This window comes from Mobula hypostoma, chromosome 7, assembly GCF_963921235.1.
Source record: "Mobula hypostoma chromosome 7, sMobHyp1.1, whole genome shotgun sequence".
In the NCBI taxonomy this organism is placed as follows: Eukaryota; Metazoa; Chordata; class Chondrichthyes; order Myliobatiformes; family Myliobatidae; genus Mobula; species Mobula hypostoma.
The window spans coordinates 50766539-50782667 of record NC_086103.1 but is presented as its reverse complement, the minus strand read 5'-3'; the positions used below and the strand labels follow the sequence as shown (position 1 = coordinate 50782667).

Sequence of the window (16129 nt, the reverse complement as noted above, 5' to 3'; positions counted from 1 at the left end):
AAAGAACACAGAAAACATTTATAAGGATGTTGCCAGGACTCGCGGGACTGAGTTATAGGGAGAAACTGGACAAGCTCAGACTTTTTATCCTTGGAGTGCAGGAGACTGAGAGATTATCTTATGGAGGTGCATAAGATCATGAGGGTCATAGATAGCTAAAAGCACTCAATCTTTTCCTGTGGTTGGAGAATCAAGAACTAAAGGGCATAGACTTAAACAAAGAGTTGAAAATTTTAAAAGAAACCTGAAATGCAGCAGTTTTACACATAGTGTGTTACATATGCATATGGAATGAGTTCCCAGAAGAAGTGACTGAGGCAGGTCAATAACTACTTCTAAAAACTGGTTGGACAGGTAAATGGATAGAAAATATTCATAAGGATATGGGCCAAACATGAGCAAATAGGACCAGTTAGGATGGGGATCTTAGTTGCCACGTTGCATTTGGCCTAATAGGCCTTTAGGAAACATCATCAACATACTTCTGTAGTACTCTAATACAATTAACAGATAGGTTTGTAACATAGGACAGTGTTTATTGTTGCAATCATTGTTGCCTATTTATTAATCCAGTGAGTAAAACTTTATTTATAACTTTATAAAGCAGTATTTTCAAGAAATTCATGGGTTCATGCACATTTTATTGAATAGTAAAAAAAGTGTTTCTGAGTTTCCAGAGGACATGCTTACAATGTCAGAGTTTCAAATAACAAGTTAAATGTGAAGCCTTGGTTCCAGATGAGAAAATTACAAGAGGAATTACAAGATCAGATCCATGAAAATCTTCAAAAAGTTTTCACGCTTTGACAAAGCAAGAGATAACAAAGAGTGGAAGAAAATGGATAATATGCTTAACTTTAAACTTTTAGTGAGGCACCACACTGTGCCTTAATTAATTTAACAGTTTTGATACCCATGCTATCATGCATTGGCAGCCAAACATGTTGCTTTGGACTAGTCAACGTTTCACTGAATATGCTCATTCGTGCTATCAGCCACTCCTTTACACACGGAGAACTTAAAAAATACAAATAGTTTCAACTGTCAAAGTAACTTCAATGTTTGTACACCTATTGCAGTAACTCAAAAGCTTTACCAATTCTGCAGAGAGAAAGCAAGTAAGAATACAACACAGCCAGATTTTTTTTTAAACACAGCACAAATATAGCTCCACATATTGTTAAGAAACTTAACCACATGCATAAATGCATTCTATAGATGCTGTACAAATCCTAAGTCTGGCACTATAGTGGTGCACATTAATTACTTTACAAAAAATACTGTGCCATTTGTAATTGTTCATTACCAGCAAGTGACAAGCAAAACCTAGTTAGTTTATGTCAGAACTTAGCAACAAAACAATAAATACCAGTAATTTAGATTCCAGTTACAAGCAACATGATCGGATATTAGATAACCATCAAACAGACCTGATAGCATCCAAATACACAGAAGTTGGGCAGGGAAATTTATACAAAACAGAATCATTTGGTATGTGGCATTTGAAATATTTTGCAACTTCAAATTTGTTTTTCTAAGACTTATATAATTCCAGAATTTTAATACTAGTAGCAAAACTTTTTATTTTAAATTAAGTTATATTAATCATATAACTATATTTATGCATGAAATATTTTACTTTTAACAGTTTTGAAATGCTTGGTGCTAGTTCTCAAATGCACCATTGGATGTATCAATGTGAAACAATTTACCCAAGTTTACAAGAGATCTTTGTAAATGTCTACCCTTGCTTTCATTAAAGAAAATAAGTAAACAAATGAACAGCCTCAGAGCACGCTTTAATACTTAACCTGCATTGAGTCTCACCTTGTCTATAAGCACTGATGGCAGTCCCTCTAAACAAGATGGCTAAGGTTTCCAGCTTTCTAACACTAATTTTCTGAGTGGAAGTTTTTGGGGTTTGTGTTTTCTTTTTATAAATTTATTCAAACTCTTTGCTTCTGAATGAGCAGTGTGCTGTCTTGGATATCAGAGGCTGGAACACCAAACAGTTGACACAGTACAACTGCAGAGATATTGAAGTCTTAAAAGCAGATCACTGTATGTTGCTGTTGTCATCTGTCCCATTTGATTCGGACATATTCATTTTCCCAGTTGAATGAACAATGCCAGAATTGGATACTGCATCTCTTCGAGGTGGCATTCTCTCATTGATACGGTCCAGGCCTTTTGCTTCTTCAAAACTACTAATTTTATGCTGAGGTGTAAATCCTCGAATGGCTAGAATTGGATTATTGGGTTGAGTAAGTTAAAAAGTAGATAAAAAAAAGAAAAAAAAGAATTAATTTTATAATTCTATTATTACAATCACATATAAATAATGAAAGTCCTGCCTGATCAATACTCAATTTCACTTTGCTATAACAGATTTCCGATTGCACGTCTGCAAAGGTTCTCCTGATTTCAATGGAAAAATGGTTTCTCTGCAGTTTTGGCAAATCTTCCGCTGATGTAACAGTGGATGCTCAGCCTAGTCCTGTGGGGATTAACTGATAAAGCTGAAAGGAATTTACTCTTCAATTGCATTTTCCTTCTATTTTGCTTTTATATTCTGTATTAGTCATTTTATTTTGATGACGACTCACTATATATTTGCTCCACTTACACTGATTTTTCTTTACTAAATACCATCAGCCGAAGACTTTTCCTTACATGACTATCTAGCATACTCGGTGCGAATGGATTTTGACAATAGGTTCAGAAGTTTTACAACATGTTACTGTTATCCATATAGAAAGTGTAACATAAAGAACTGGCATAAGTGACAAATATATAGTGTAGCAGAGAGTCACTGTTGCATACTTCTGGAACTTAAAAGTTTTTGTTAGCAATTAGATGAAGGTCCCTATGTATGACAGATGACTGAACACTTTGCCTGTCCCAAGAACTTTCAGACTGTGAAGGAGATGATATTTTAAAATATAAAAATACTATTTAGGTCAATCTAAAGAAGAAAATCTCCAGGGGGACAGTCAAAGGTTAATGTCATAAACATGAAAAAATTACAAGACCTTCAAAAGGAAATAGAAATAAAAAGCAAACTCTTGCAGCCTGCAAGGGTTTGAGGAGCACTGTTGTTCCTTTTGTACAACAAACATCACCAGTCACCAGACAACCACTTAGCCAACAGTTGTTATTTTTGCTCTTGTGTACTGCAAACTGATATTTAGGGAAGAATACGTGGCTACCTGTACAAATTGATCAGCTGTACTTCGCAGCGCTGTAGTGTTAAATTTAGAAGTCAACAAGAACAAACTGTGCAACTGGAGCTAAATAATAAAAAGGATCAAAACACATAAATGATGGAGTTTGGTAAAGCCGCGCTAATCAACGGTCATGGCAGGTAGTTTTTACTGTTTACTTTCATAGGCGTAAATATGGCAAAGTGAAAAAGAATCCACTAGCCTTCTTTTTCAATGGGAGATGAATTAAACTAAAAATGTATTGCCAAGTTTCAAATTCAGCAAGTCAGTTCTTTCACATTTGTGAACCTCTTTCTACCACATTAACAAACCTATTTACGCCCATGGCTGTTACCATAGAACCTGAAGAATGTTTGTGAAATAAAATAACACCACTAAAGTCTATCACAACAAATACAGGAATGCCCCATATTACCTTCATGAGTTTCAACACCCTCAATGGCCTCAATAGCCTCAACAGTAGCTGAAGAGAAGAGAAGGGTTGCATGCAAAATGAATGAGAAAATTGAGTGGGTTTTCAGTGTAGTAAACATCAACATGTTGAAAACAGGAAGCCCCACTTAGCACACTGTGGGAATGGCAGTTGCATATACACTACGTTCAAAATAAAACACTAATATTGTCTAACAAAAACGTAGCCACATTCTTGTGCTTATAAAGGGATGTGGACAAAATCAATGAGCAGATGTGATATGAATATTTAATCTGTTACCACAGAATGGATCACCTTAGAAATATATGGCACAATGATACAAGCATATTAAATGACCTTGAGGCATTTCATAGGACAGACTATGGATATAAAATGTAAAGATCATTTGCATAAATTGAATATATACTGTAAAACTAGATCTTATTGAGATACAGTAGTGCAATTTATTGATTTTAAATATTGTAATTATATTGTGCTGAAATAAACATAACATATTTTGAGGAAATACATCTGCTTTAGTAACATGTAGCATTGCAAATCAATCTTGTGAGTAATATTGAAATTTAATATTTGAAAATTCTTAACTAAACTGAAATTAGAAAACACTGAATATTCTCCCTCTAGAGAAAGAAACATGGTTATCAGAAACATTAATTCTCTCCATAGACTCTGTCTGCCCTTTGAGTATTTCCAGCATTTTCTATTTATAATTCAGATTTCTAACACCTGTAGTGTTTTGATTCAGTATCAAATTGTCACATTCTGTAGGTATACTATTAACAGGTAATCATCTGCTCCTGAGTTTGTAAAATGGGTATAATCATGCATTTCCTGAAGTATAAGCTCTGATGCAGAAGTTCAGTTTGTCATAGAGATATACAGCACAGGCCCAAGCCCTTTGGCCCACAAAATCTATGCCAACTATCAAGCACCCATTCACTCTGACCCCATTTTATTCCCTGCATATTCCCACAAACGCTCTTAGCTGCCTCCACTCACCTACACAGTAGGGCCAATTCATAATAGATAATAAACCTACCAACCTTCTTTGACATGTTGGAGGAAACTGAAGCACCCAGGAGGATCACAAGCAGTCAAAGAGAGATTATGCAAACTCCATACAGATAACACCAAAGTGAACTCAGGTGCTGGAACTGTGAGGTGGCAGCCCTCGTAGCTGCCCCAATGTGCTGGCATGAACTGGACACTGATTCTGTGCTGCACTTTAATCAACAAATGCACTGAATTATTATAAATAAAAGTGCTAATCTGTTGCAATACATTTAAAAAACGTTTAGAAATTGGGCACTGAGCATCTTCATTGATTTATCGTGACAGAAAAATGAGAGAGGAGCTGTGATTCCAGTTTTTAGCTGAGAAGTCCAGCAGATTTTTCTTTTCTTAACTAGTTATTTGCATCACCATTATATTATCACTTTTTATAAATCTAAAAAGATTTATCATTAATTGCTGGACTGCATGGATCTGAGGTAAAATTTTGTTTAGTAGAAATCTGGATCTAGATTTAAATGTTCACTACCATTTAGAAAGAAAATGGGTGGATGGCAACAATAATTTATATAATCCTTAATGCATTTCTTAAAGCAGCATCTTTGTTTGAAAGTTTTCATGTTATCATAGAGCATTTGCTCCATTCCTTGTCAGCAGATGTGCCATTTTGTCTTATTTGCAACTTAATCATACTAGCTGTTTTGCAGAACAATAAAAAAAAATTTTGCATATATACTTTGAATAATCCAATTCACCTGATGTGTTCAAAGATGTTGATGATTTTAGTAAACAGAGTATCTCAGCATTTGAAATTTGTATCCCAATGAACATGGAACATTTGTTTTATATATTAAGTAAGTGTGAGTAAAACTTTGCTCTTCACTTCTTCACAAAAATTTTAAATTTAATGATAAACATCTTATAAACAAGAGAATACTACATCATTAAAATATTTTTCCAGTGATAAGTAAAAACCAAGATCAATGTTTATAATACCATGTTTATTCCACATATAAATCGGTTTGAATTTATTTGCCTATTTTATCACTCTTTATCTCCATATGGAACTAACTGCTTTGTTATTCTGCACTAGAAGTTACTTGGGACATCAATATTTTTGCTTAGAAACATTTACTACACAAATATTATTTTGCTACAAAATGATTTAAAGATCATTACTACACAACTTCATTAGAAATGGTGAATTTGGCAGGAAATGAGTAATGCCTACTCAATATCCATTCATTTTAGAAACACACATTTTCACTGGGTTTTATTACCAAATTCATCCTAGCTTTATGATATTCTGTTGAAAGCTACAAAGCTAAGTTATCATAACTACTGTAAAATGTCTGAGGTTTCCATTCCTGATTTTCAGTAGTTTATAAAACTGAACCCTCTTCTGGTGTAGATAGCAGATCCAGGCCAGTCCTGTAAAACTTCACAATGGCTGCTGTATTGAAAAAAAACTTCTTGATCTTATCAACACTTGCAAAGACTAATTCTTTTTGGTACTACAAGTCCTACCCCTTCTTTGCATATTATCTATACAATAAAGCATACACTTCATTGATCTGAAAGCCATACTCTTATTATTGGTATACATATCTACTCTCCTTCCTAAAGCTAGGATTATGCACTCTCATCTGGCACAACTGAATCTTCCCTTCAGGTACAGAATATAAACTCAAAATCTATAATTACATGTTATATAATTGAGTTGTGGCTATCTGCAGCAAAGAATCAATTTTTGATAATCTCAGGCTCTTAGTGTAACAATGATTTTTTTTAAGCGTGGGAAATCCTTAACATTTCATTGCTGCAAAACATCAGCTATTAGAATCAAACCATTTCAAATTAAAGTATATTGTGGCAGTAAATCTTGTAAAATTATCAATGTATGTGATGCATTCTTATTCAAAACTGCACATGTAAAGACATGCAATCACTTGGTTGAATAGGTCTGTTATTTGGTTCATGTTAGCAAATTATTACATGGTTTACTGCTGCAAAATTTCACTGAGATCAGTAATCTGCAGTGACCTTTGCATTATGATTGAACACTCTTTCACGCTGAACCGAATAGGGAGAAGCAAAGCAGGAGATCATCATTGCATATTGCAAATTAATATAATAGTATCACAGTAAAAGCATATTCAGAGAGTCAATGAATTAATCCATGAATAGCTATAAACAATTAACAATTTGCAGATTATTGTTCATTAAGGTATAGCAAACCTGCAGATATGTGAAGAATGCAGCAATTAATATTATTCATTTTAACATCTTTAGTTCCTTGCTACTATTCTCAACATTGGTTTATCTGAGTATGCAAAAGAATAATGTAACAGAATGATGTAGTGATAATTTGATGAGCAGTGTTTTTTTTTATTTTATTCATGTTTTCAGCTTTCAATTTCCCTGATCAGCAGTGAGGCAAAACAAGAGTGTCATTTTCTGCAGATGATGTCATTGACTTCCAATTTCAGCAAACAAGTCTGAGAACAGTCTGAGGCGCCATTTCAGTTAGGGAACCTTTCACTGTTGCCATCTAGTGTTCAGAGGCAATAAAGCCCTTTGTGTTATGAATATTAATTACAATGGGGTAAACTACAATAATACAAAAGATTCTGAATTGTTATCTGGACAAAGCACTGTAACAAACTGTAGCAGAAAAGAGAGTGCCTGATTGTTCTAAAAGGAGGAGTAACAGAAAAAAGAGAAACAGTTCAGACAGTTAAATACCAATCAAATTCACACACTTGGCATAAGAAATAAACAAATGTAACTAAACGGCTCAATTTAGTTCATTTTGATATGGTGTTGTTTATGGCATTAGAAATTTAATGAATAGAATTCTGAAAGATTAAATTCAAGCATTCCAATAGTGCAGGGTCTTTATATCATAATTGGGATAAAATATATACTTGATTTGCACAAATGATATCAGATTTCTATTTTACTTCATGACTGTATTCCAGTAATGTCAATAGAAAACAGAGATGAGATGAATAATATCACTAGCATTGGGAGAATACAGGCTTCTGGTAAGAAATGTTATGATCTTGCACTTTGATCAAAAATGGAAATTGTCTCCTGTGTTTTACATGTCAAGCAAAAAGCTGTAGACAAATCAGATAACATAGAAAACTGTAATTATAATTGATAAATCATTGTCATCTTAAATATAAAAAGGGCTTGTATACAATTTATGAACACCCAAAGAAATCTTTAGAGTAACGATCATAGCATGTTAACTTTACTCACAAATATCAACATCATCAACAAAAACAATAACACAACACAGAACATATACTGTACATAGATGCAATTCTGATAAAAGGTACTTTAAATAAAAGGTACTTTAAATTTAATGCAATTAACCAAGGAGAAACAGAGATCTGTGAGGAGGCAACACATTTAAATGTTCGAGAGAAAAAGTACAAGGCATACAAAACGTATTATTTACAAGGACGCATTGTCCAGGGTGGAGTTTTGGGTGTTTAATAAGATTAAATTAGAAACAGGGAATGGAATAATGGGATTAACATATGAGTGAATCAGCAACTGATTTTTATATATGTGTTTGAGCTTGGGTGGGAGAAAGGAGAAATGGAAAAGTCTGGTGTCAACAGAAGCAACTGAATGGAGGGGATGTGGGGCAGTGTTCTTAACTTTGTGGGAATACACAAGCTCCTCATACTTGTTATTGAAGATACGTTTGGTCAGAAAATGGGAGCAGTGCTGAAGGAAATTGGAGAAAATAATTCATATGTTTTTTTCCTCAGTGCGATAAGTGGATGTTTTTCTTGTTGTTATCAAATACTGTATACCTAATGATAGATAAATTGCACACCAAATGCCTGTGCCTATATCTAGAGCAAATAAAGACTGTGACTATGCAAGGAGAAATGTTCTTTTTATGAAAACAACATCTAAAGATAATCAAATGGAATGAAAAATTACTTCAAATATTACAACATTGTTACTAAGCAAGAAAGACATATACAGTTCGCTGCAGTCAACTGGGGCAGCTGCTTATTTGGAACATCTCTTAAAGAACAAAAACTAATTGAGAAAATAACTGGGATTCCCTTCATTTATTTGGAGCACTGTTTATTTGGAGACTGTTGCCAAACAGTTTCTAACTAGTCACGTGCACTTGTGTGGCTGTTAGACATTGCATAGTGTTTAGAGTGAACAATTTTGAAGTAGCGTCAGTTGTGTGAGATTGTATTCAAAAAGCAGTGATTTTGTCACTGATAGTTGGTGAGAAATAAGCATTAAGACAATTCGAAAGTGCTTTGCTTACTGTGGTTTCAAGCATTCAGGCTTGGAGATGGCAAAAACCACCAGGAGTGAAAATGAAACAATTCCACTACATCAACAAATTAGAAATTACAACAAATTTGAGGGTATCGACAATCATCTAGAATATTACAATGAAAACAAAGATCTGTATAAACACAGTCCATTATCTACATGAGGTGTCTGTACTGATTTTGTTCATTTACAGTCAATCAAAAGAACACACTGGCGCACAATGGATGAATTCCTCCATTGATAATTATGAGGAACCAGAATAGAGTTTTATAGGACTGTAGTAGTATTGATTGTGTTCTAAATTGTTCTGTACTCCATTTAAATACATAAATTGTTAGTCAGTTAAATGGTGTTTTGTCTCTTTTATACCTTTTTAACTCTTTCATTGAAACTTTAGGTAACTGGGGTAGATGCTTAGTTAGCTAAACTAATTAGCCAAAGTTTCATGGAAAGTGTTTCGGCTAATTGGGATTGTTGCTTAATTGGGAGGGGTGGAGTAGAGATACGTCTCCACCACAGGATGTGTAAGACGCTGCTTTCCTTCACTAGCCTGCAGGTCATCCTGGGGAATGCTGTACCATCTTGAGGGCATGCAGCGTAGGTTCACGATGTTAATTCCCAGGATGGCGGGACTGTCATATGTTGAAAGATTGGAGCGACTGGGGTTGTATACACTGGAATTTAGAAGGATGAGAGGGGATCTGATTGAAACATATAAGATTATTAAGGGATTGGACACGCAAGAGGCAGGAAACATGTTCCCGATGTTGGGGGAGTCCAGAACCAGAGGCCACAGTTTAAGAATAAGGGGTAGACAATTTAGAACAGAGTTGAGGAAAAACTTTTTCACAAAGAGGGTTGTGGTTCTGTGGAATGCTCTGCGTCAGAAGGCAGTGGAGGCTAATTCTCTAGATTCTTTCAATAAAGAGTTAGATAGAGCTCTTCAAGATAGCGGCGTGAAGGGATATGGGGAGAAGGCAGGAAAAGGGTACTGATTGTGGATGATCAGCCATGATCACAGTGAATGGTGGTGCTGGCTCAAAGGGCTGAATGGCCTACTCCTGCACTTATTGTCTATTGTCATCAGCTCAGCCCACCACACCCCCTCCCCAATCAAGTCATGTGAATCCATGGGAGCAGGTGGTGGATGGTTTTATGAGCAGCTGGTGCACATCACAAATCCTGGTTATGCTACCACTGATGCCAGGCAAAATCTGAAGGGTATTGTTAATGGCATGGGCCACCTGTCTTGTATACACTGGCCAGAGGAAGGGAATGGCAAATCATTTCTCTGGAAAATGTTGCCAAGAACAGTCATGGTCATGAGATATGGCACATAATGATAAAGATGCTTAATTAGGCCAAAATATACTGGTCCAGATGAGTCCCAATTCACTGGCATCCATTGTAAATTACATTTTCATTCTAACCCCTACAAGGAGCTAATAAGGATAACTTCATAAGAGAAACTCTTTGATTTGATATTCTCTGAAATCTCAGTTTCAAATCAGTGGTGGTGAATTGGGCAGTTTGGTCAACTGAACTTACTGTTCCCCACCCTCCAGTTCTGAAATTTGAATGTATAAACATTGGCCTATTCAAGACTCATTATACCATCTGAGAGTTATGAGGATCTGATAGGCATAAAGTATTTAATTGGTGCCAACCATGCAATCAAATTGGGCACACCACAGTTTCCACTAATAAAATCAACTGAAAAACTGTGTAAACTGTCATTTCACCACAATTTTCACTCTTCATCATTTGTCAAACCAAGTAGGACAAGGATAGGCCAATTTAACCAGAACATTATTATCTTAGATTTGGTTACCTTCCACTTGCTGAATGAATGAAATGGTGTTGAAAATAATTGTTTAGTGGGCTTTCTAAACAATTTTAAAAGTGTAATAGATAATAAAAAATTGTCCAAATACCACACGTACAGTACTGTATAGAAGTCTTAGGCACATTTATACAGCTAGGTTGCCTCAGACTTTTGCAGAATACAGAAGTACAGTAATTTTATGTACTGCACTGTACCTCTGCCACAAAAAAACCATGACATATATGAGCAATGATAAACCTGATTCTGATATGGGTCTCTACTGTTGACTGAGAATGGGAAGGAGGCAGAGAATGGAAAATCATGGTTGGAAAAAGGGGAAGGGAGAGGGAAGCACCAGAAGGACACTCTGTAATGTTCAATAAACCAATTGTTTGGAATCAAATGATCTTGCTTGGCTTCTAGAACTGGGTGTTTCTCCACACATGCCACCCCACCTGACCCTGGCACTTTTTCTCTGCCACCAATCCCACAACCCTCCAGTGGCACTGCACCCTCACCATTCCCAACATTTTTTGCTCCTGCCAGACTTACAAACTTGCTCTCTTCTCCATGTTGAAAAAATACAATACTGTGCAAAAGTTTTAGGTACCCTAACTATAAGTATGTGCTGAAAACACTGGCTCAGTATTGTACATACAGTAAAGAGAAGTTCACTAAAAGTTAAATCTCATGTTCAAAATAGAAAATTTAACCAGATAGCTGCATTGATAAGATAGCTGCATTCATAAATTCTGAGATACCTTACACAGATGTTTTCCAATATAATTATTTTTCTGTTAATCAAATCACTAAAAAGGAAAATATCACCAATCATGTTAACTTCTAAAACTGCGTGACAAGTTAATTAGAACAGATGTTAATAATTTTAAAAAAACAAAGGTCACTGATATAAAATGTTAACTCTGTTCCTATCTTCACAGCTGCTGTCTGTCCTGTTGAATATTTCTAGCAGGCTTAACACTGAGTAATATAATGTCCCATAGCACCTAAAAGGTACTAAAAAACTAAAATCTGTAAATTAAACATGAGTAAGGGAAAAAGCTTCACTGCAGACCTGCTATTCCCATTGAAATCAATAGGATGTAGACTGACAGCTTCGGTATCATTAGTAATCTCAGAATTTACATTTTGAAAACATATTCATGGAAGCCCTAGATTGCATCCATTTTAGCAGGTGAGTCCCAGCAGTTCAGAACTAGAAACGCTTAACAGCAACATCCAGGTGCTTTCTATGTGCTTTCACTGCCCCTTGCAAATTAATTGCCACGATGCAGTTTAGGGAAAAAGATACTTCTTTAAAAAATACCACGTTGCTCAAAAACATCATGAAGCAAATAGGGCTGAGAACATTTTAGGATAAGATGATATATATGCTATTCCATATAGTGCTAGAAATCTAAAGCACATTTTTGCACAAGGCACTTAATCTTATTATTTAAACATGATGAACAAGTTTCAGAATTTGTGGCAAAATCAATTTCCCTTTGAAATAATTGGGAAGAAATGAATTCCAGATCTGAGCTGCAGTGTGTGAACCAATTTCTTTCTGGCATCCTTCCCAAGTCACAATACATTGACATTAATGCACAGCAGAAATCAATGGAAAGTAACAAATATTTACTCTGCAGTCTGAAATTGTTCATCCCGCTGCTTTGAGTAAAGAGCATCTAGTGGTAGTATCATGCACAGCAGGTCAGCAACTATGTCAAAGTAAAAACTGTGAAACAGAATTTACCCCACAGTGTAATTACGCAAATTTTACAAGAAGCTCAGGCAGATATTTAATACTGAGATTGTTGATAAAGCAATCAAATAGAATAATAAGACCATCACAGATTTTATATTTCCAACATCAAGCTGTAGATTACTGTGAATTTCAATCATTGGCAATCAACAGATATCTGAGTAACTCTGTAAACATGATGGAAGCTCTACAAGAAATGAGATGTGTAGTCTCTGTCCTTCCCTTTTACACATTGAAACTGATGACTATGCAATAACATTTATTCGATCTTTAAATTTACTTGCTTGAAATTTCAAAACAAATTCTCCTTGTATAATATCAACTTGTCTTCTTATAAAACTGATTATCTTAAATAACAGTAAAGTTACTTTAGGAAGAAGAACTATTCATGCTCCCTTAGCATGCTACATAACTAAAATATAATGTCCTTCTTTTATGTCAAGCAAAGACCTAATAAATTACAGTGTTTAGCACTTCAAACATAGAGATCAGAAAAGAAAGTCATTATTTTAAATTGCTTGACAAGTCTTCAAATCCTTAGCAGAATTTTCTTTTAAATGTTCATCCTTTATGTCTTTTCATCTGATGTCAGACCTACATGCAGTCCAGGAACTCAAAATCATGTTAATAATAATTTTAAAAATTTATTTTTGAAGTGAAACATGAGGTGCATTGTAAAATTTTCAGACATGGCAATGGGAATTATTGAATGAAGACAATTTTAGCAAATTATCTGTTGCCTGGACAGTTGCATCACTTGAATTATTTTCTGGAAATGAGATATATTTGTGAATGGTTATTGAACTCTGAAATAAGATCTTGCCATGGCCATTCAGGAAAATGTCTCGCCACTGGGATTATTGCTGATATGCGATACCATTGGTGTCAATAATAGGATGACAGCGTAGAGGTTATGGTACTGGGCTGGCAATTCAGAGGTGTTAACTAATAATACAGAGATGCAGGGTGCTGGGGCTAGAAATTCAGTGTCTTAATTTGAAGAAATCACCCCTCCATATAACTCCAGACCCAAATCAAGTTGACTGGCTCTTAATTGACCTCTAAAATGACCTAACAAAACACAAGAGCTCAAATGAAATTAGAGAAGGATAACCCACTTTGACTTTGCCTTGGCCCATCATGTTCATGCCAACTATCAATCATGAATGACAAAAGAATCTGAACCCCTTGTTCTTTTTTGGGAAAAGTCACTCAGGCTTGGCTATTTTGTCCTGATATCTCAACTGCAGTACATTACTAAAAGGAAGTTCCTCAGGGGAAGTTTCTTCAGCTTAAACAGTAGCTTCACCAATGACCCTCCTTCTGAAAGTCAGATTTGGGAATGTTCATTAATAACTCCACACTATTTATTTCAATTTCCTCATATATAGGGCCAGGACAGGATAATGTGATACATTGATAGGTGGCAATATTTGTGTCATGTGAGGACTAGCCAAAGATCCTCTTGAGTATGAAAGGATGAAACCAAAGGATGAGTAACCTTGATACTCGATGCCATTATTATCACCAGTTATTCCAAAATCAGTGTCCCAGGTGTCACTACTGATCAAAAAGTTAACTGGAATAAATATTTTACACATAAGTACTATGTATTGGAGTGTAAAAATACTAGGTGTTGGAGTTGTTAAAATACATTAGGACAGATAAGTCCCCAGGGCCTGACGGAATATTCCCCAGGCTGCTCCACGAGGTGAGAGAAGAGATTGCTGAGCCGCTGGCTAGGATCTTTATGTCTTCGTTGTCCACGGGAATGGTACCGGAGGATTGGAGGGAGGCAAATGTTGTTCCCTTGTTCAAAAAAGGTAGTAGGGATAGTCCGGGTAATTATAGACCAGTGAGCCTTACATCTTTGGTGGGAAAGCTGTTGGAAAGGATTCTTAGAGATAGCATCTATAGGCATTTAGAGAATCATGGTCTGATCAGGGACAGTCAGCATGGCTTTGTGAAGGGCAGATCGTGTCTAACAAGCCTGATAGAATTCTTTGAGGAGGTGACCAGGCATATAGATGAAGGTAGTGCAGTGGATGTGATCTATATGGATTTTAGTAAGGCATTCGACAAGGTTCCACACGGTAGGCTTACTCAGAAAGTTAGAAGGCATGGGATCCAGGGAAGTTTGGCGAGGTGCATTCCGAATTGGCTTGCCTGCAGAAGGCAGAGGGTGGTGGTGGAGGGAGTACATTCAGATTGGAGGATTGTGACTAGTGGGGTCCCACAAGGATCTGTTCTGGGACCTCTACTTTTCGTGATTTTTATTAACGACCTGGATGTGGGGGTAAAAGGGTGGGTTGGCAAGTTTGCAGACGACACAAAGGTTGGTGGTGTTGTAGATAGTGTAGAGGATTGTCAAAGATTGCAGCGAGACATCGATAGGATGCAGAAGTGGGCTGAGAAGTGGCAGATGGAGTTCAACCCAGAGAAGTATGAGGTGGTACACTTTGGAAGGACAAACTCCAAGGCAGAGTACAAAGTAAATGGCAGGATACTTGGTAGTGTGGAGGAGCAGAGGGATCTCGGGGTACATGTCCACAGATCCCTGAAAGTTGCCTCACAGGTGGATAGGGTAGTTAAGAAAGCTTATGGGGTGTTAGCTTTCATAAGTCGAGGGATAGAGTTTAAGAGTCGTGATGTAATGATGCAGCTCTATAAAACTCTGGTTAGGCCACACTTGGAGTACTGTGTCCAGTTCTGGTTGCCTCACTATAGGAAGGATGTGGAAGCATTGGAAAGGGTACAGAGGAGATTTACCAGGATGCTGCCTGGTTTAGAAAGTATGCATTATGATCAGAGATTAAGGGAGCTAGAGCTTTACTCTTTGGAGAGAAGGAGGATGAGAGGAGACATGATAGAGGTGTACAAGATAATAAGAGGAATAGATAGAGTGGATAGCCAGTGCCTCTTCCCCAGGGCACCACTGCTCAATACAAGAGGCCATGGCTTTAAGGTAAGGGGTGGGAAGTTCAAGGGGGATATTAGAGGAAGGTTTTTTACTCAGAGAGTGGTTGGTGTGTGGAATGCATTGCCTGAGTCAGTGGTGGAGGCAGATACACTAGTGAAGTTTAAGAGACTACTAGACAGGTATATGGAGGAATTTAAGGTGGGGGCTTATATGGGAGGCAGGGTTTGAGGGTTGGCACAACACTGTGGGCCGAAGGGCCTGTACTGTGCTGTACTATTCTATGTTCTATGTTGTATGTATACAGGAGCAAATTAAAAATTGAGTACTCTGAACTGAATTGCTTACCTCCTGACTCACCCAAATCTTTCCACCATTTATAAGACAATAATCAGTCAAATGGTCAACGTGCTTGGTGGTTGGCACAGATTTGGTGGGCTAAAGGACCTCTTTCCAAAATGTATGATTTTAAGACTATTTAGGATAAGGCAACCTAGAATCACTCATTGGACGCATTTATACATCCACCCTACTACACTATGACTGCATTGCATCATCTGCAGTAAATCATGAAGATTTTTCATAACCTTTTATATACCTCAACTTATTACATCCAAAAGGACAAGGACAG

The 16129-nt window shown here is 36.4% G+C and overlaps 1 protein-coding gene across 3 annotated transcripts in view; it reads right to left on the bottom strand.

The window, feature by feature from the left end:
• Nucleotides 1-513: 513 nt before the first annotated feature.
• Nucleotides 514-16129, bottom strand: part of ppp3ca (protein phosphatase 3, catalytic subunit, alpha isozyme) — a 440681-nt gene continuing 425065 nt past the window's right edge. For 2 of the 3 annotated variants that reach the window (XM_063052707.1, XM_063052709.1), the window contains 2 exons: nt 3640-3687; nt 515-2241 (listed from right to left, as the gene is read on the bottom strand). In XM_063052707.1, the coding sequence (XP_062908777.1) occupies nt 2057-2241; nt 3640-3687 (233 nt within the window). In that variant the 3' untranslated portion in view covers nt 515-2056. Of the gene's footprint in view, nt 2242-3639; nt 3688-16129 lie in introns of all 3 variants that reach the window. The other variant, XM_063052708.1, reaches the window with a different exon arrangement.